At 46.7% G+C, this 20657-nt stretch overlaps 1 protein-coding gene across 2 annotated transcripts in view; it reads left to right on the forward strand.

Moving 5' to 3' along the window:
• ANO6 (anoctamin 6) overlaps nt 1-20657 on the forward strand; it is a 230726-nt gene that overhangs the window by 55348 nt on the left and 154721 nt on the right. For both annotated transcript variants that reach the window (XR_004540720.1, XM_033959705.1), the window contains exons 2-3: nt 5295-5377; nt 17912-18049. Coding sequence is in view for 1 of the 2 variants with exons in the window: in XM_033959705.1 (XP_033815596.1) it covers nt 5295-5377; nt 17912-18049 (221 nt within the window). In the remaining variant the exon portion in view is untranslated. The remainder of the gene's footprint in view (nt 1-5294; nt 5378-17911; nt 18050-20657) is intronic.

Genomic DNA, 20657 nt, shown 5'->3' on the forward strand with positions numbered 1-20657 from the left:
CCAGAACACAGTACAGGGGTTCAAGGAAGGTTTGGATAGGTTCCTAAAGGTTAAGGGGATTGAGGGATACAGATAGAAGTAGAGGTAGGTTATAAAAATGGTCAGGAACTACTTCACAGGTCATGGACCTGATGGGCCGCCACGGGAGCGGACCGCTGGGTGCGATGGACCTCTGGTCTGACCCAGTGGAGGCAACTTCTTATGTTCTTATGTCTCTTCAGCTATAAATTACAATATTATTATTAAGACTTAGCCAAAAGAAAATATTTATAAACTATAAAGAGTTGTACCTCATGCAAAATTGTCATTAACTATTTTTTTGAGGTCCTCCAAGTACCTACAAATCCAAAATGTGGCCCTGCAAAGGGTTTGAGTTTGAGACCACTGGTTTAGAGGGAAACTTATTTTTACCCCAAGGTTGTTTATGATGCCCTTACATCACACATGGCAGGAACCCACCATACCTAAAAGAAAGCACCTGTGACTCAGTGGTTAAAGACACTGCTTCCATTTTCCAAAGGTCATGGGTTCAAATCTCAAGTATGGTCAAATACCCCAGCACATATTCCTATTTTTTTAGTGGCATTGTGTCATCTAGATGCATATTGATAATGTCAAAATGATGTCAAGATTGTGCATCAGACACTTCTACTTACTCTGAAGCACAGGCATTATGAGTAGTATCTAAGGGTTGTTGATAAGATGCATACGGGAATCACCTTTTCCTCCTTCTTTCCCCTGGGCCTTAGCTAGTTATAGCCTGGCCTCTTATACTTCCTGGTTCCAGCCTCCCTGCCTCCTCCTTCCCGTGTCACTTCCCCCTAAGAAGGAACAATCTATATTAAAGTGGCTGTGGCATTCTGAGGGTATCCAGCAGTAGGAGTGGTAGCATCTTATAGACTCCCTCACAATGGTTTATATGTACAGTATTTTTATGTTCTTTCTTAGTTGTTTATTGGATTCCTGACAAATTTTGCCAAATCACAACTCATGTCAAGTCCGTACCACTCAACAACTGTACATCATAAGATGTTATAATAAAAGATTTTTATCATGGAAATTCCTGGATCATCGGGTTTTTGTTTTGAGGTTAGTTTTTTGTCTTTTCCACTGGTTTTCTGCCACATTTAGTGTTCTGTGGGAATTGCATTGCATTCTTTTTTGTGTGTGGAGTGGATCAGTAGGACCACATAAATACAGTAGCTGGCCTATCTTTATGTGCTAACAAATTGCTGGTTAGTGCCAAATAGTGAATTCATTGGGCATACATTATTAATAATAATAATAATAATAATAATACAGTGGTGCCTCACACAACGAACTTAATTGGTTCCAGGAGCAAGTTTGTTATGCGAAACGTTCGTTATGTGAAACGCGTTTTCCCATAAGAATACATGTAAAAAAAAATAATTCGTTCTGCAGCATAAAATATGCTAAGATGACATAAAAAAAGATAAATTTTTGGTTATTATTTTTATTTAGATACATCTAAAAACATAATTGTTTTTTAAAACAACACACATTTTTTAAATTTAAAGACAGACTAAGTAGAGTCTAATTTTACAGTGAGAGAGGGCAGAGTCTCAGCGGCAAAAACTGGGACTTAACTGTTCATTTTTTTTTTTTCTACCGTGTTTCCCCGATGATAAGGCAGGGCCATCAAATAAGACAGCCCCCCCTTTTTAGAAAAAAATGTAAAATAAGGCACCCCCCCCGCAAATAAGCCACCCACCGATACCTGCGCTTACCCGAATCGGGTGGTACGGTGGGTGACTCCGTGTGGTCCCTGGCACCCCCGACACGATCGGGGCAAGAGGGAGCTCAAGCCCTCTTGCCCCCCGACTCCCCGACACGATCGGGGCAAGAGGGAGCCCAAGCCCTCTTGCCCCCCGCCCCCCCGACACGATCGGGGCAAGAGGGAGCCCAAGCCCTCTTGCCCCCCCCGACTCCCCGACACGATCGGGGCAAGAGGGAGCCCAAGCCCTCTTGCCCCCCCCCCGACTCCCCGACACGATCGGGGCAAGAGGGAGCCCAAGCCCTCTTGCCCCCCGACTCCCCGACACGATCGGGGCAAGAGGGAGCCCAAGCCCTCTTGCCCCCCCGACTCCCCGACACGATCGGGGCAAGAGGGAGCCCAAGCCCTCTTGCCCCGCCGATTCCCCAACTCCCCGACAATATCGGGCCAGGAGGGAGCCCAAGTCCTCCTGGCCACGGCGACCCCCTAACCCCACCCTGCACTACATTACGGGCAGGAGGGATCCCAGGCCCTCCTGCCCTCGACGCAAACTCCCCCTCCCCCCAACGACCGCCCCCCCCCAAGAACCTCCGACCGTCCCCCCAGCCGACCCGCGACCCCCCTGGCCGACCCCCACGACACCCCCAACCCCCTTCCCCGTACCTTTCTGTAGTTGGCCGGACAGACGGGAGCCAAACCCGCCTGTCCGGCAGGCAGCCAACGACGGAATGAGGCCGGATTGGCCCATCCGTCCCAAAGCTCCGCCTACTGGTGGGGCCTAAGGCGCCTGGGCCAATCAGAATAGGCCCGGGAGCCTTAGGTCCCTCCTGGGGGCAGGGCCTGAGGCACATGGTCGGGTTGGGCCCATGTGCCTCAGGCCCCGCCCCCAGGAGGGACCTAAGGCTCCCGGGCCTATTCTGATTGGCCCAGGCGCCTTAGGCCCCACCAGTAGGCGGAGCTTTGGGACGGATGGGCCAATCCGGCCTCATTCCGTCGTTGGCTGCCTGCCGGACAGGCGGGTTTGGCTCCCGTCTGTCCGGCCAACTACAGAAAGGTACGGGGAAGGGGGTTGGGGGTGTCGTGGGGGTCGGCCAGGGGGGTCGCGGGTCGGCTGGGGGGCGGTCGGAGGTTCTTGGGGGGGGCGGTCGTTGGGGGGAGGGGGGGTTTGCGTCGAGGGCAGGAGGGCCTGGGATCCCTCCTGCCCGTAATGTAGTGCAGGGTGGGGTTAGGGGGTCGCCGTGGCCAGGAGGACTTGGGCTCCCTCCTGGCCCGATCGTGTCGGGGAGTCGGGGGGGCAAGAGGGCTTGGGCTCCCTCTTGCCCCGATCGTGTCGGGGAGTCGGGGGGGCAAGAGGGCTTGAGCTCCCTCTTGCCCCGATCGTGTCGGGGAGTCGGGGGGGCAAGAGGGCTTGGGCTCCCTCTTGCCCCGATCGTGTCGGGGAGTCGGGGGGGCAAGAGGGCTTGGGCTCCCTCTTGCCCCGATCGTGTCGGGGAGTCGGGGGGGGCAAGAGGGAGCCAGGCGGAGAGAGGGCAGTTAAGCGCAGTGCCTGCGCGGAAGGATGCAGCTCGGGCGACTTCGTTGTGTGAAACGAAGTTTGTTGTACGAATCAAGACATAAAGTTCGTTGTGCGCAGCGTTCGCTGTGCGAGGCGTCCGTTATGCGAGGCACCACTGTAATAGCTTTATTTTTGTATACCGCAATACCACAAACATTAGCCAGGTTGTTTTGGGTTTTTTTTTAACCTGGATATTAAATGCTGGTAACTGGATATGGCCAGGCATTGAATATCCGGGTTCAACGCTGGCACCAGACATTAACAACATTTCCCACCGCTGACTGAATTTGGAGAGAATGGTAATTTTCCTTTTTGCATGTGCTAACTGTGCAGTGTTTTGTTTTGTTTTGTTTTTTAAATTGTTGGAGAGGGGAAGTGACAGAGGCAGAGAATAGGCATGGAAGTGCTAGTCAGGTAGTGTGTTCACATTAACGCTAGCTGAATAAAACAGGGTTAAGCACAGGAGCCCTTAACATCTCCTAAACAGGAGGTGGTAAGAGCTCCTGATTAATTAATTAGTTGTAGCTGCTGTTTGTTAATGACAACATTAGCACATGACCTGCAAATAAAATAAAACATGCCCTTTGCTATGGACATGCTAGAAATGGGCTGGACTGGAGTAGCCTGATCCTTGACCTGGGTCACCCAAGCCTCAGCCGAGCGGTTGATTGAGGCATGGAGGGTAGAAGGGTGTCTGCATCAAAATAAAAGAGGTCCAGTACAAGTGTTTAACTGAATTTTAAGATGACTTTATTTTCTGGTTTTATAATGTAGTGCAACTCAAAACATACAAACAAAAACAACTCTCATTGGTGGCTAAACAGCCTGTTAGCCCAACCTGCTTATTTACATGACTGTTTAAGAAAAACAGGCAATTTCAAACAGCTTGCCTCTGGAGCAATTCTCAGGATGTAATGATCCTTCTCACCCTGAGCATGAGATTCTTATCTCTTCTGTTACTTTTAGTCAAATCAGATGCATTAATTCTTAATTTTTCTGTTACTTTGTTTGATGAGGCAACACCACCTTATCAGAAACAGCTTTTACTTCCCTCAAATGTTATTCTGTGACCATGCCTTCAAACATGTCTAATTCCTCAGGCTCCATTTTAATATCCCCTATAACATTTCTTCTGGCATTTCCTCATCATATTTAGTACCTTCGGAATCATGATTAGAGGCTTTAGTTTTGAGGTTATCTACCTGCTTGCTTTGGGAAGTGCTAATCTCTGCCTTCTGAATCCAGGCTTGCATAGGTCTGCCTCTCTCCAAGGATTCAGCAATGCTGTAAGCTTGTGGCTGCCTCCTTGGCCTAGAGACCACACCCTTTTCTCTAGCATGGGGCTGATTGCCTCTCAATACACCTGTGGTTCCCTGGTGCTTTGCTAATGAGCCTGGATTGCTTCCCTGCTCACTGACCCTGTCCCCAGCAGAGCTGATTGCAGGAGCTAATCCCTTTGTGGGTTTTGCTGTCACCTGCCTGGTGCATGTGGGTACCTGTAGTTCTTTCCTTTAGCATTTCCAACACTAGAACTAGGCAAGTATAATCGGGTCACTTTTGGGTTACCTTTCACTGGGGATAAATTCTGCAGGGCAGTTTCTCTAACCTGCCTGCTTCTAGGGGTAGGTTTAGGGATAGTTTTAGAGAACTGCAGTGTTTCTTCCAGCATGACAGGACTCTCCCTGTCACAACAAGAAAGTCCCATATTAGGATGCACAGCGTGTATCCTAATAAAAGGGCTTCTTGAGAAAGAGAAAAAACTTTGGTGCCTGAATGTAACTCACCTTGCACAACTACTGATACGGCATGATGTATGCACTTGGTCAATTACCCCCTAACTGACATAATCATGAGATAAATGCACGTTGTGTAATCCCAGCATCTCTTGCAATGCTTTGTCAATAAATTGTACTTGCATGAGTTTATGAAAAACAATGAGCCATTCATCCATGAATTTATTATGCTCATGTGTTGTCTTTTATCTTGCTTTTGTTTCCTACTTAGTCTTGGACACCATGGAACAAAGCATTGCCCCTGCCTATGGAACGATGCAGGAACAACAGCCATCTCTACATAAGGCAGATTTTGTGAGTGATCTTTAATTTATATTTTTTTACTTATAATTTTTGTATTGAACTGAAGCTACTAATAATAACAATAATAATAATAACACATAACACTTTCACAAAGCTTCCAAATTGCTAAAATGGTTGGTGGTCTTCATCATAAGACATATGGGAACAGATTTAAAGATGACTACTGCTATTACTACTACTTATCATTTCTAGCGCCACTCGACATATGCAACACTATACATCAAAATATAGAAGAGACAGTAAAGATCTCAATATATATATACTCTGGAGTAAAGGAAGGGGACATAGGATAAAGACATTCAAATACCTACATGGCACTCATAAATTGCACATGAGACGAGACTCTTTCATTTGAAAGGAAGCTCCAGAATGAGAGTGCATAGGATGAAATTGAGGTGATAGGTTCAGAAGTAATCTAAGGAAATTCAGTAAAACCTTGGTTTGCGAGCATAATTCATTCTGAAACCATGCTTGTAATCCATAACACTCCTATATCAGTGAATTTCTCCATAAGAAATAATGGAAACTCAGATGATTTGTTCCACAACCCAAAAACTTTAATACAAAATACTGTACATTTACTTGTATTGCATAAGCTCACTCATTTAGAACAGTGGACCACATTAAACAGTCACTACATTCCCAAAGCGTCAGAGAGAGAAGAACCATCAGCTCAGTTGTGATGATGTGACGCATGTATACTGTATGTACTTGTATTGCAAGACCTCTCTTGTTTAGAATAGTCACTACACTCCTGCAGTGTCAGAGAGAGAAGAGCCATTGGCTCAATTGCGATGATGTGATGTGTGTATACTGTATGTACTTGTATTGCAAGACATTGCTTGGTTATCAAGTTAAAATTTAATAAAATGTTTTGCTTGTCTTGCAAAACATTTGTAAACCCAAGTTACTTGCAATCCAAGGTTTTACTGTACTTTTTTTTACAAAAAGGGTGGTAGATACATGGAATAGTCTACCGGTAGAGTTGATGGAGACAAAGACTATGCCTGAATTCAAGAAAGCATGGGACAAGCACATAGGATCTCTTATAGAAAGGAGATAATGAATGGGCAGAGTGGATGAGCCATTTGACCTTTATTGGCAATTATGTTTCTTTGTTTCTATTTATGCATGGAAATAGTCATCTTATGCACCAAAGTGGTTTATAAAAGCAGCCTCTGTGCTTCTCTGTACTATATTGCAGTCTTCTCTATGTGCTATACGCGTAATAATGATAGTAATAATCGGGGCAGACCTAACCATTAGGCAAGTTTAAGCAGCAGCTTCGGGGGGGGGGGGGGGGGAGCAAGAAAAAGCAGCTGCAACCAAAGCACAAGAGTAAGTCCTACAGCTACACAAACTCAAAGAACCTTTACCTGCAAAACAAGGTTTGATGTTGAATTATGTGATTTTATAAAATGCAATTTAACAGGTCAGTTGGGGCCTAGTCAGTTAAATTGTTTATTGGGGTGATACCAGTAATCACTGACACTGAACCAGTTAGTGCTGCTGAATATTGGCACTAGCCACTAAAGCCATAGCCAGCTATTTTGTGGGTGTATAGGTACGGAGTCGGCACTTATGCGGTTAAATGTTGATATTTAGCACTTAACAACCTAAGTTAATTGAAGAAAGTGGACCATATTAAACACTTTCCTATCTTTATCTAGTTTTGTTTAGGCAGTTTAAGTGCTGAATAACACCCTCCCCCCCTCCTCCCCCTCCCTTTTACTGAGCTGCGGTAGAGGTTTCTATCGTGGCCCGAAGCAGTAAATGCTCTGACACTCGTAGAATTCCTATCGTCGTCGGAGCATTTAGCGTCTTGAGCCAAGGTAGAAATCTCTACCATGGCTTAGTAAAAGGGGCCCTTAACCAGATAAAAGATAGCCACATAAACCCAGATATTCAATGCTGATTCCCAGACATGGCCTGGCATTAGATATCTGGACATAATGCCAGCAGTGGCTAAAAAATGAATATTTACCCCTAAGATTCTGCTCGCTTGAAATGTTTCCTAGTGTCCCAATAGTAAGGATAAATATTTTAGGATATTAGTACACTGGTTATGGCCCATTATAAGCTCCTACTGTGTCAGAATTTTTTAAATCATTTCTAGTATCTAAGAAATGCCTTCTTGAACTGTTAAGTTACTAAAACTATTACATGTGGATGAGTCATTTTGAGGCTTGGCTTGCTGTTAGAGACACTTCAGCCTTTGTTACTCTGTTCTATCCACAAAGCTACAAAGCCTGTTTTGCCACATTGTTTTGTAACAGAAATAGTAACAGTTTTTATATCCTTTGTGCTACATATGTTTGCTTTTTGAGGGAAACTGCAAAGTTCTCAGAGCAAACTTAAGTGACAAAACAAAAAATCTGGTTCTTATCCTGGTTCTGTTTTTTGGATTTGGATCCTGTACACTTCTCCATCCGTATTCGCGGTGGATGCGTTCTGGCAATAGGCGCAAATATGAAAAAAACGTGAATAACTTTTTTAATTGTTATTTGCGGTTTTTGGAAAGTGACATCGTTTTTACTATTGAAACCTTAAATAACGTATCAACTGTTATTCACGGTTTTTTAATTATGAGTAGCTAGATTACAATAAATACACAAATACACATTACTGCAGCTGTGCATGTCAGAAACAGTAGCCCTTGATTAAGAAAGTATATTAGAAGCCAGAATTCCCTTGAAAGATAAAAACCAAGAAGATATCGAAAAGTGGAAAAAGTTTTCAATAGAAAAAAAAAAATCACTTTCTAAAGACAAACCCCCAGACATTACTCTATATTCTGCTGGTCAAATATATTTTCAGTGCATCGCTTTCGATCCATATGATCATCTGTAAATCCATGGCTCTTTGCTATAGGCTAAAGAGTGCTCTTACGTTTCAGACGTGGGTTTTGCCTTTGATTGCACCGTCCAGCACAGAGCTAAATAATGGGGGGATTTACGGAAGTGCTAGGACTGTTCTCACAGCAGTAATTGTACAATGAGATGAATCTCTAACATACATTTACTGTGAGAAGGCTTCTGCTAATTTATTGACTAATTAAAAATCACTGGTTTAAGTACACAGCACATGTTTTTTTTTTCCAGCTAGTGAATTAATGTATTTTCACATCAAACAGTCTGAATAAATACAGAGCTTGCCATCGTTTGAATGTTCCCGTGGCAGTGCTGCACTGCCATGTGGGAGATCTGGGTTACAATCTGAGACTTGGTTTCTGCTCTTAAGCCTAATCGGGTCTCTTTGGGTTGCTGGAAGGCATGCAAGCAGTGATTTCTGGGCAGCCAACCAGTAATTACAGTAATGGTAAATGAAACTTTTTTATCGGTACTGTACAGAAAAGTAAAAGGAAAAAACTTTAGTGATGACATTTTTTGGGGGGGAGGGGGGGAGTCAGCGGCCGAAAAATCACAAATAAGCAAAACAGCAGGTAGGGAAACTGCGAATACTTAGGGAGAAGTGTATGTGTTTCTGTTCTGTTTCGTGCATCCTGGAAATGTATGCACGGAACTGTTTGTGATTATTGTGACATACATAATAGATTTCTTTAGTACTTGTGAATGGATAAAGATAATAATAACTTTTTTTTTTTTTCTATACCGCCACATCTTGCGACTTCTAGGCGGTTTACAGTGAAGAGAGCTGGAAAATCAGCGAATTACAGAGTACAAATAGGGAAGATGTCACTGAGTAGTCAGTGATTACAGAGTACAATTAGTGAGAAACGTAATATCAACATGTTACAGAGAAGAGGGCTGGACAAACAGCAAATTTCAGAATACAAATGGTATCCCCCTGGCACTGAACAGTTGGTGAATACAGGTGTCAGTATTTAGCAGGACGTAACAATAACATCTAATATAATAAAGCCCTAAGCGCGCATGCACACTCCCACCTGCGTGCTCCTGTTTTCTGTGAGCTGTAGAGACCCGCAGGTAGGAGTGCGCATGCGCGCAGCGGCGCGGAGCCTGTCGGACACAGCGCTCTTGCAGTCTCAAGGATGTGAACTGGCCAGGGCGATGTCAGCGGGGGCCGGAACGGACCTTGATTGCTGCCTCCCAGGCTTCTCCTCCTGCTCCGGCTGGGCCCGCGTAAAAAAAAAAAAAAACAACAACCCAGAACTCGCTTCGGGTCCGGCAAGGGCTGTGGGTCCTGAAACCTTCCGATTCAAGCAGCGTCTGCAGCACTCTACACACGCTGCTTCCCGAATCGCTGGAATCGGAAGGTTAGTCAGGACCACGGGATGGGAAGTGGGGGCAGTAAGGGACTAAGAGAGCTGGCCAGACCGCAGGAAAGGAAGGGAAGGGGGGGTAGGGGAAACGCTGCTGCTGCACAGGGAAGTGGTGTGGGGAGAGGGAAATGGAGGGGGAGGGAATCCTGCTGTGGCTGCTGTATAGGGAAGTGGGGGGAGAGAAATGCTGCTGCATAGGAAGCAGGGAGAGAGACAGATAGAAAGAAAAGAAGAAAGACACAGGGGCAGGGAGAGACACAGAAAGACAGACAGACAAAGGGGGCCAAGGAGAGAGACAGCGGGAGGGAGAGAGAGACAGAAATAAAGACACACAGTCATATATTCTAGCACACATTAATGTTTTGGGCTAAAATACTAGTAATAGCATAATAGATGATGGCAGATAAAAAGATCAGTGCACTCCATCCAGTATGTCCAAGTCACATTCATTATCAGTTTGTGATTAAACCAACAATCCAACAATGTTATTAACTAACAATATTCTACTTTTAGAATATCCTCCCTTCCCCCACTAAGTTTCACAGCAACCGTACTAAGCATGTGATATATATATTGTGGTATAAAAAACCATATTCCATACCATATCAATTCTTGTATCCTGCAAATGTTGACTAGGAATCATTGTGGCTTAAATTATATTAGAAATGTTACAGAGACATAGCTATCATGCAGGTGATTGCATAGGATTATGTCAGAGCAGTGAGAAGAATAGATGTGCTTTCAGCGCTTTCCTGAATTGGAAGTATGTGGGCATTTCTCGCAGGCTGCTCGGGAGGCTGTTCTAGATTCTGTGGTCCTGGAACTCGAAGGTGGTCTCAAAGAGAGCCTTCCTTCAAACCTTGCGGGCGCAGGGGTGGTAATTTCCAGCATTGGATTGGCCTCAAGTTGTGGAAGGATTATGTGATTTGGATGGCGGATGTGAGGCCAGCTAAGTTTCTCTATATATGGCCATGTGTACCAAGTATGCAATTTTGAATTAGATCCTGCTTCTGACTGTCAGCCAGTGTAGTTCCTTAAGTAGAGGTGTTGCCCTCTCATATTTGGTCTTGTGTAAGATTAGCCTGTCTTTTAAGGTCTTTCTCAGCTATGCAACAGTAGAGGAAGTTACAGTAGTCAAGGTCAAATATTTGATCCTGATTTGTCTTTGCCATTTTGGGGACATAGGCCATAAAAGTCTGCCTCGCACTGGCCTTACTTCCCATCTTCTGGAGTTGTTCTTGAAGCCCATCTTGATCTATCTTACTAAATATGGGACACAGACTAGAAACATTTGCCCAATACTGGCCTCACTTCCCCATTGCTGGAGTTGCACCACTCCTGTCCATCATAACATGTCAACAGCTATGAGGTTATTTAAATTTTGTTTTGATAATATCCTCTTTCTATTTAGGGATCCTCTGTGTTTATCCATTGTGGTTTTGAATTTCATCACTGGTTTTGTTCTTACTAATGCTGCCCGATTCACGATTCAAATCGGTTCATCGATTCACTTCAGGTGAATCGATTCGAATCGATTCAAATTTTAAAAATATCAGTTCCCGATTTGGCTGACCCTCCCCCTCACCCCCTAAAGCAAGAGCGGCAGCGCTGCTCTTGCTGGCCGGCCGCTGCCGCAACTGCTTTAGAGGGCGAGGGGGGAGGGTCAGTCAGGAAGGGCTGCTATCCGGCTTCCCCCTGGCATCCGTTTCCTTCCCCTGGCATTCGGCTTCCCCCCCCCCCCCCCCGGCCTCTCCGCACCACTTACCTTCGAGGAACAGCCTACAGATAAGATCACGATGCTAGCGATCTTTCCACTGCTTCTAAGCTGTTTCCTCTGCGATCCTGCCTCTGACGTCAGAGGAGGAGCGGGACCGCAGCAGAGGAAGCAGCTCAGAAGCAGTGAAAAGATCGCTAGCATCGCGATCATATCTGCTTGCTGTTCCTCTAAGGTAAGCGGTGCGGGGAGGTCAGGGAGGAAGCCGGACACCAGGGGAGACCAGGGGGGACATGCAGGCCTTCCCGAGGGGGGGGTGAGCAGTTCTTCAGGGGGGACAGGCAGGCAGGCCTTCAGGGGGGACAGGCAGGCAGGCAGACCTTCAGTGGGGATGCAGGCCTTCAAAGGGGGGGACAGGCCTTCAGGGCAGAACAGACCTTCAAAGGGGGGGGCAGGCAGGAAGACCTTCAGGGGGGATGCAGGCCTTCAAGGGAGGACAGGCCTTCAAGGGGGGGGACAGGCAGGCCATCAGGGGTGGGATGCATACCTTTAAGTGGGGACAGGCCTTTAAGGGGGGACAGGCAGGCCTTCGGGGGGATGCAGGCCTTTAAGGGGGGGACAGGCAGGCCTTCAGGGGTGGGATGCATACCTTTAAGGGGGGGACAGGCAGACAGGCCTTCAAGGGGGGGGGACAGGCCGGCCTTCAGGGGTGGGATGCAGATCTTTAAGGGGGGACAGGCCTTTAAGGGGGGGACAAGCCTTCAATGAGGAAGCAGGCATTCAGGGATGGTGGAACAGGCAGGCCTTTAGGGGTGGGATGCCATCCTTCAGGGGGAGGTGCAGGCCTTCAAGGAGGAACAGACTTTCAGGGGAAGGGGGCCCTGTGGTAGAAGTACATGGAGGGAGGGAGGGAAGGGGATTCAAAGTGACGTGCATATCCTGGACTTTGGGGGGGAAGAAATAATGGGTCTGGAAATAGAGGAGAGGGAGAGAGATGATGGACAATGGGATTTAGGGAGGGAAGGAACAGAAAGGGAGAGAAGTTGGACACAAGGGATGGTGTGGAGGAGGGATAGAGATACTGGATAGGAGGGTAGTTGGGAAAAGAAAGGGAGAGATGGTGGACCCTGGGGTGATGGGGAAGGAGGGAGAGATGCTGGATGAAAGGGTAGTTAAGAAAAGGTGGATCTGTGGAGGGAGACGGAAAAAAGGAAAGATGCCAGACCTCTGGGGAGGGAAGGGATATGGAAGGGGAGGACAGAGATGGCAGATGGATGGTTAGCATGGAGAAAGAAGAAAGAAGGAGACCCTGGCTAGCAAGACAACCAGAGCTTGGGACCACCAGGATTTGAATATTGACCAGACAACAAAAGGTAGAAAAAATAATTTTATTTTCTGTTTTGTGATTACAATATGTCAGATTTGAAAAGTGTATCCTGCCAGAGCTGGTGTTAGACCGCAAACGTGAGCTAGGATTTAACAGAGAGAGGAAAAGTCTTTTTTGTTTGTTTTGTTAATACCACAGCGCCAGTGTGGTTAGGGAAGGCAAAGGGGGTGAAGAGGCTATAAAATAAACCCACCAGGAAGTTGAAAAAAAACACCCAATTGGGCAGGAAAATCGAATCGAAAAACCAATTCAATAGGCTGAATCAAATCAAATCGAATCAAAATTTTTTCCCTGAATCAGGAAGGACTAGTCTGTACCTCCTCCACCAGGACAGCATTCCAGGTATCTACCCACCCTTTCCATGAAAAAGTACTCCCTGATATTACCTCTAAATCTATCACCTTGACAAATCAATCCAAGTCTTAGTTTTACCGCTTCCCCATCTCTGGAAAAGATTTGTATGCCAATGTTGTCGGAATGGCTCCTCTCTGGGTAAGTTCCACTGATTGGGTCCATAACTAGATTTTCAGCAGTATTATCCAGTAAAACCACTTTGGCCCTTTCCAAATAGTCCCAAAAAGCAAACAGGCAGACTGTCATCATGTGACCAGGCCGAGCAGTATTACCCATCACATATCCACCCCCGGGTACCTTGGTTCTCTGTTAAAACACAAATACAAGGTTACATACATATCACACATTCCATTAAAATCCTGACAGATCTTCCCAGCTCCTCCTGATCATTTTTTGAGTCCCCAAGGATTCCATCTCTCCAGATCCTCTCCAAAGTTCCTCCTCCGACCCTGCATTGGCCCTCCAGGTCTTTGGCAGTGTCCATGCCATTTACCAGTTCCTCTGCTGGTTGCCACTATCCCAGCTGGTCCCTCTGCTCCTCAGTTCTTTGGCCAATGCTCCCAGGGTTCTTTTACTTCCCTATCTTCTCTGTCACTCGGTCATCTTATCCTGGCACTCCCAGCCCCTCAGCCATCTTCTCACAGACACATGCACTGAGGACTCTTAGCTGCTCCGTTGCTCCATTGTCTAATCCTGCACACATGCACTGAGGGCTCTCCCAGCCCTTCAGTTGTCTTCTTGCAGATGCATGCCCTGAAGACTGTCGCTCAGTCATCTTATCCTGCACACACACTGAGGGTTCTTGTAGCCCCTCAGTTGTCTTATTGCAGACACATACACTGAAGGCTCACTTGGATTCTTTCTTCACTGGTCCTACCTCTGATCATCAAGCCTAAGCCCCTCAACACCATGCTCTACTGGGCCCCAGCTACTTCTTAGCACTTTCCTGCCAGTATATAGGTACCTGTGGACCCTCCCACCACCAAGCTTCTGTTCTCCACTGCACCTTGTCAGGACTGATCAGCCTGGCTACTCTATTCTGCTGTATTAGGCTCCCTATCAGCTCCAGTCAGCAATAGGCTTACCAGCATTTCTCCTCCCAAGGGTCACCCAGCTCCTTGCCATCTGAGCTCTCTGCTGGGAACTGTTCTTTTCAGCACCCCAATCCACTCAGGGTGAGTGGACAGCTCCCAGCAGCACATGCAGCTCTATGTAGATTAGCTCTTCTCTCAACTCGCAGGCTCAATGAGCTCCACTGCTCAGGCTCCTGCTCCACTGCTGCATTTCCTCCTCTTTCTTCCCTTCCTCTCCCTTCCATAAGAAGCATATCCTTTCTCCCCTTCTCCTTCATCCATGTCCAGCATTTCTCCACACCCAGCCAACCAGCCAGCCTTACCAACTCTTCTCATTTCCCCACATCCCTCAGTCCAACATGACTCCCACTCTTCTACCCCAGCCACCCTACCACTGCCTGACCCAAAATCTGGATTCCACACAGGACCTGACACCGGCGCTAACTTCAACAAAGAGCCTTAACGTTCATGCGCTCGGGAAGGCTCTGTCAGCTTCACCCACTTTGACACATTTGTGTCAGAGGGGCGGTACCAACAGGGCCTCATGAGAGGATAGACTCGAAGACTCTGTGTTAACATCAGTGCTGGGCCATGTATAGAATCTGCACTTCCTCACAGGCAGTGGGAGGGTGGCAGAAGAAGGAGGGCTCTTCATCACTGGAGTTAGCTTGGTGTTGCCCAGACTGTGGGGCCACCCCAGCTGACCCTGAATCTTCCTTCATTCTTGATGTGGGCTTGTATTTTTTTGGTTATTTCCTAGAGTATTTGTATGAAATAATATAGAGTTACATACTTTTTCCTTGCTGATTATGGGAAGATATATTTTTCAGAAATGCAAATAAGAAAATAAAAATAAAAACTATAAAATGATGATGTGAAATAGCCTATTTTAGGACTACTTTTACTATGTGTTATTCTGGATAACAGAATAATTTAAAATTTTCAAGTTGCATGGGTTGGTGGCACTAGTGTTGCTCTTAGGTTTTTCTATGAGTTCTGCTTCTACATATTTTGGTAAAACTTGTCTGTAATGCAGTGGCCATCATCACTTATAGCTGTAACATTACACAGTGCAGTGGGACACTCTCATGTGCTACTCGATGCCAGAGGGAAGGAGTGGGGAGAGTTGACTTTAGTGCAGCAATGCTTAGAACTGGAACCAATGGTCCCTCTAAGCTGCGTGACTGCATACCTTTTAGCAGGAGACCGCAGCCAGTGGAGTCTGGACCAGCACCTATCTGGTATCACTCTTTCATCTTGGGCCACAACTGCTGCTGCTTTCCTGAAGCAGCAGTGGCAAACTGAAACAAACCAGCTGTGGGATCTTCCCATATATACCCATGGCTGCCAGCCTGCCTCTCTGATTTCACTTCTTCTTCTAGATCAGTGGTCTCAAACTCAAACCCTTTGCAGGGCCACATTTTGGATTTGTAGGTACTTGGAGGGCCACAGAAAAAAACCGTTAATGTCTTATTAGAGAAATGACAATTTTGCATGAAGTAAAACTCTTTATAGTTTATAAATCTTTCCTTTTGGCTAAGTCTTAATAATAATATTGTAATTTATAGCTAAAGCAACAAATGATCAAGAAACTGTTTTATTTTATTTCTGTGATTATGATAAACATACCAAGGGCCTCAAAATAGTACCTGGAAGGCCGCATGTGGCCCCCAGGCCGCGAGTTTGAGACCACTGTTCTAGAGCAAAGCCAGCAGCTGCACATATGTATGGTAAGGACCTAGAGCCGATGTGTTTCAGTTTGCCACTTCTGCTTCAGGAAAGCAGTAGTGGGGATGCTAGGGGGCAAATGCTGGTGGATGTGGGGTGGGGGAAGAGAGGAAGCAGATTTTGGTGAATGTGGGTGGGTGGGAGAAAGGGAACAGGCACTGGTGGATGTGGTTGGTTGGGTGGGAGAGAGGGAGGGAGGCAGACTGCTGGAAAAGGTGTGGGAGAGAGAGGGAGTAGACTGATGGAAGTGAGGTGTGAGGAGAAAGAGGAGGGCATAAGCTAATGGAAATGGTTTGGGATGTGGGAGAGAGGGGGATAGATGTTGTATAGAAGTGGGAAGGCATATTCTAGATAGAACAGGGAAGAGAGGACAGATGTTGGGGTGGGGTACAAAGAAGAGGGAGATGATGGAATGGCTTTGCAGGATGGCAAGTGAAAAGGGAGATGCTGGATGAAAGGTGAGAGGGAGAAAGATGACAGATGTTGTATGGAAGGGGAGAGATACAAAGAGGATAGAAATATTGATGGAAGGGGAGAGAGGATAGATGCTGGAAGGAAAGGGGAGGAGGAATAAGAAGGAGGGAGACTGAAGCTTGGATGGAAGAGGGGAGAGACAGGAGGGAGATGAAAGGAAGAACTGAAAGGGGAGAGAGGGAGCAGACTACATGAAAGGGGGAAAAGACAGAGGAAGATACTAATGGAGGAGGAGAGAGATTGTGGAGATGCTGGATGGAAAGGGGGAGAGGAGGCAGATGCTGTATAGAAGGGCAGATGACTACATGAAAGGGGGAAAAGACAGGGGAAGATACTAATGGAGGAGGAGAGAGATAGTGGAGATGCTGGATGGAAAGGGGGAGAGGAGGCAGATGCTGTATAGAAGGGGGCAGATGATGGAAGAGCGGAGAAAAATGAGCAGATATTTGGAGGGGAGAGACAGGAGGGAGATAATGATGGTAATATATAAAAAAGAGGGTACTTGAAGACTAGATGGTAAGAATGAGTTAAATCCACATATAGAGGTAGACAAATAAATTGAAGAAAGCCGGAAGGAAAAGAAGGAGAGAAAAATCCTGGAAAGAGACTTAAGAAGAAGAAAAGCAGAAACCAGAGAAGTGAATGGCCCGAACATAAAGGTAGAAAAAATAATTTAATTTTAATTCAGGATAAAGTAATGTGGTACCTGTGTTTATAAAGGTTAATGTATATAAATAGAAAATAGAATTAAAATGATATCTTTTCGTTGAACTAATTTTAATACATTTTTGACCAGCTGTCAGAGACCATAACCTCCTTTCTCAGGTCAGGACAGCTTAGGGCTTCTTTTACTAAGCCGCACTAGCAGGGTTAACACGCGCGACGTTTCATCGCGCGCTAACCTCCGCACTGACCCAAAACTACCCCCTGCTCAAGAGGAGGCGGTAGCGGCTAGCGTGTCCAGCAGTATAATGCGCACTATTATGCGCGTTAAACCGCTAGCGTGGCTTCGTAAAAGGGGCACTTACTTTCTTGACCTGGGGAAGGCGGGGTTGGCTTCTAAGAGCTAACTGAAAAATGTTTTAAGTTCTTTCACTACAATATCATCTTAATTTCCATTTTTTAATTTATATTTGTAATTCTTAATTTGTAATGTACAGTGTGTGTAATACCATCAGGGTAATATAACAGAAAGTTTTTGCTCACATCAACTCATTCCTTTGCTCGCGAAAAAAAATTTTGCCCGCATGAACTCACATGAGTTTTTATTATAATTGTAAGCACTGGTCGCTGATAGATTTGGTATGTCTGATCTGTTTGTACTGTATGTAAAGTTGTTCTTAATTGTGTATGGATCAGTTGCAACCCGCTTTGCATAAATGGGATATAAGTCAATAAACTATAAGCTCAGTCTTTAGCAGGAACATTGGCCAGAACTGCCCTGAGCCACAAGGGAACCTGAGGCAGAACACATTGTAGGAGAGGAGTGGTCTGATTAAAGGCTAAAAAATGCATAAGCTGGCATGAAAGAAACTGTTTTCCTTCCCCACAGGTGGAGTTTGATGCAAAGTCAGACTTTTTATTTTTTAATGATGGTAAAAGAAGAATCGACTATGTTCTGGTGTATGAAGATGAACATATGAAGGCCCAGATTAAAAATACTAAAAGTGCCCTGATTGAAAAGCAACTAGTAAGTTTATTTCACCTCTGTTCTTTTTATATAAGGCATAGAGCCGATGAAAGGGGTCATTTTGTAAAGCTTTTTCTGAGGGTAAAGCCCATTTTATACACAGAAAAGGGATCTCATAAAACTGAGCTGAGTATCTAAGATAATAATGCCCTTAGCGCACATGTGCACTTCGATTTTTGTGGCTCCATGCGTCCGTTGCTCTGTGGTTGGCAGAGAAATGTTGCAGAGTGTGGGGCGTGTGCAGCGCTTGCGCACATTGGGAGCCGACATCGGGGAGAGAAGGAGGCAGCGGCGGCGACCGAGCTACGGAGCTAGGGGAGGGAAGGCCACAACTACTGCCGCTCCGTGGTCGCACAGCCTTCTCCTCTCCCCTCTGGGTGAATTTCCAGGTCGAGGATGAGGATTTGTTGGAGGCTGGTGGCACTGCCGAAGAGGGGGTGGGATGGACTGGGGAGGCGGTCAAAGGAAGGGGAGCGGGGCGCAGGCAGGGAACGGGAGGGAGGGAAGGAAAGAGACAGACAAGACAGTGACCAAAGAGAGAGAGAGAGAAAGAGATAGAAAGACAGACAGCGGCCAAAGAGAGAGAGAGACAGAAAGACACACAAGCAGCGGCCAAGGACAGAGAGAGAGAGAGAAAGAGACAGAAAGGCACATAAATAGCGGCCAAGAAAGAGAGAGAGAAAAAGACAGAAACATACACAGACAGCAGCCAAGGAGAGAAAGAGATAGAAAGATAGACAGACACACAGACAGCGGCCAAGGAGATAGAAAGACAGACAGCGACCAACGAGAGAGAAAGAGACAGAAAGACAGACAGACACACAGCGGCCAATGAGAGAGAGAGAAAGAGATAGAAAGGTACATAAACAGTGGCCAAGGAAAAAGAGAGAGAAACAGACACAAACATATACAGACAGCAGCCAAGGAGAGAAAGAGATAGAAAGACAGACACACACACAGACAGTGGCCAAGGAGATAGAGAGACAGACGGTGGCCAATGAGAGAAAGAGACAGAAAGGCACATAAACAGTGGCCAAGGAGAAAGAGCAAGAAAGAGGCAGAAACATACATAGACAGCGGCCAAGGAGAGAGAGAAAGAGACAGAAAGACAGACACACAGCAGCCAATGAGAGAGAGAAGAGACAGAAAGGCACATAAACAGCGGCCAAGGAGAAAGAGACAGAAACATACACAGAGAGCGGCCAAGGAAAGAGAGAGAGAGAAATAAAGAGTCAGGAAGACAGACACTCACACAGCTGCCAACGAGAAAGAGAGAAAGAAACAGAAAGACAGACAGACACACAGACAGCGGCCAAAGAGAGAGACAGACAGACAGTGACCAAGGAGAGAGAGAAAGAGAGACAGAAAGACAGACAGACACACAGAAAGACAGACAGCGGCCAAGGAGAGAGAGAGAGACAGAAAGACAGGCAGACAGAAGCCAAGGAGAAAGAGAGAAAGAGACAGAAAGACAGATACACACAGAGAGCGACAGAGGGAAACACACAGAAAGACAGCGGCCAAGGAGAGAGGGAGAGACAGAAAGACAGGCAGGCAGCGGCCAAGGAGAGAGAGAGAGAGACAGAAAGACACACAGACAGTGGTCAAGGAGAGACACAGAAAGAAAGAAAGAAAGACAGACAGACAGCAGCCAGAGAGAGAGAGAGACAGAGAGAGACAGAAAGAAAGACAGCGGCCAATGAGAGAGAGAGACAAAGAAAGACAGACAGACAGACACATCTATTCTAGCACCCGTTAATGTAATGGGCTTAAAGACTAGTCTATATAATAAAACCGTAGGCGGCGCATGCGCAATCTTATCGGCGTGCTTCCGTGATCCGTATGTCCGTGGCCGCCAAGACTGCAGCATGCCCCGCGCTTACTACGGCCCCACGCGCAGCTCAGTTCGGCACGGCGGTTTCCCCAGATAGGGGAAGCCGAAAAAACTCAATCCCGCCTCATGGTCCTGCCGCCGCTCACGAATTCCCCCCCCCCAATCCTCCTGCAACAGCCGCTACCGCTCCTGTTCAAAGCGGCCTGCTGAGGTTCGCGGCCGCTGTAACGAACCTCGCAGGCTGCTCTCCACATGGTAGCACGTTCCCTCTGACGCAATCGCGTCAGAGGGAACATGCTACCGAGTTGGAGAGCGGCCTGCGAGGTTCGTTACAGCGGCCGCGAACCTCAGTAGGCCGCTTTGAACAGGAGCGGTTGCGGGAGGGGGGGGAGTTTTAACAGGAGGAGTCGCCGAAAAAAACCTTCAGCCGCAGCAGGCCAGCACACGGGAAGGGAAGGGGGAGGGGCCGAACGGAGCAGGGCAGCTCAAGGTAAGAAGGGAATGGGGGGTGGGGGAAAATGTTTCTACTACTCAGCAGGGACCTGGAGGGGAAGGGAAAACCACTGCTGCTTCTGCAAAGGAAAGTGGTGGTAGGGGAGAGAAGGGAATGGGGGGTGGGGGAAAATGCTGCTACTGCTTCAGCAAGGACCTGGAGGGAAAGAGAAATACCGCTGCTGCTTCTGCAAAGGAAAGTGGGGGGGGGGGAGAGAAGGGAATGGGGGGTGGGTGGGGGGAAATGCTGCTACTAGAGAGACACAGAAATAAAGACAGACA

The sequence above is a fragment of the Geotrypetes seraphini genome, chromosome 9, assembly GCF_902459505.1.
Source record: "Geotrypetes seraphini chromosome 9, aGeoSer1.1, whole genome shotgun sequence".
Classification (NCBI taxonomy): Eukaryota; Metazoa; Chordata; class Amphibia; order Gymnophiona; family Dermophiidae; genus Geotrypetes; species Geotrypetes seraphini.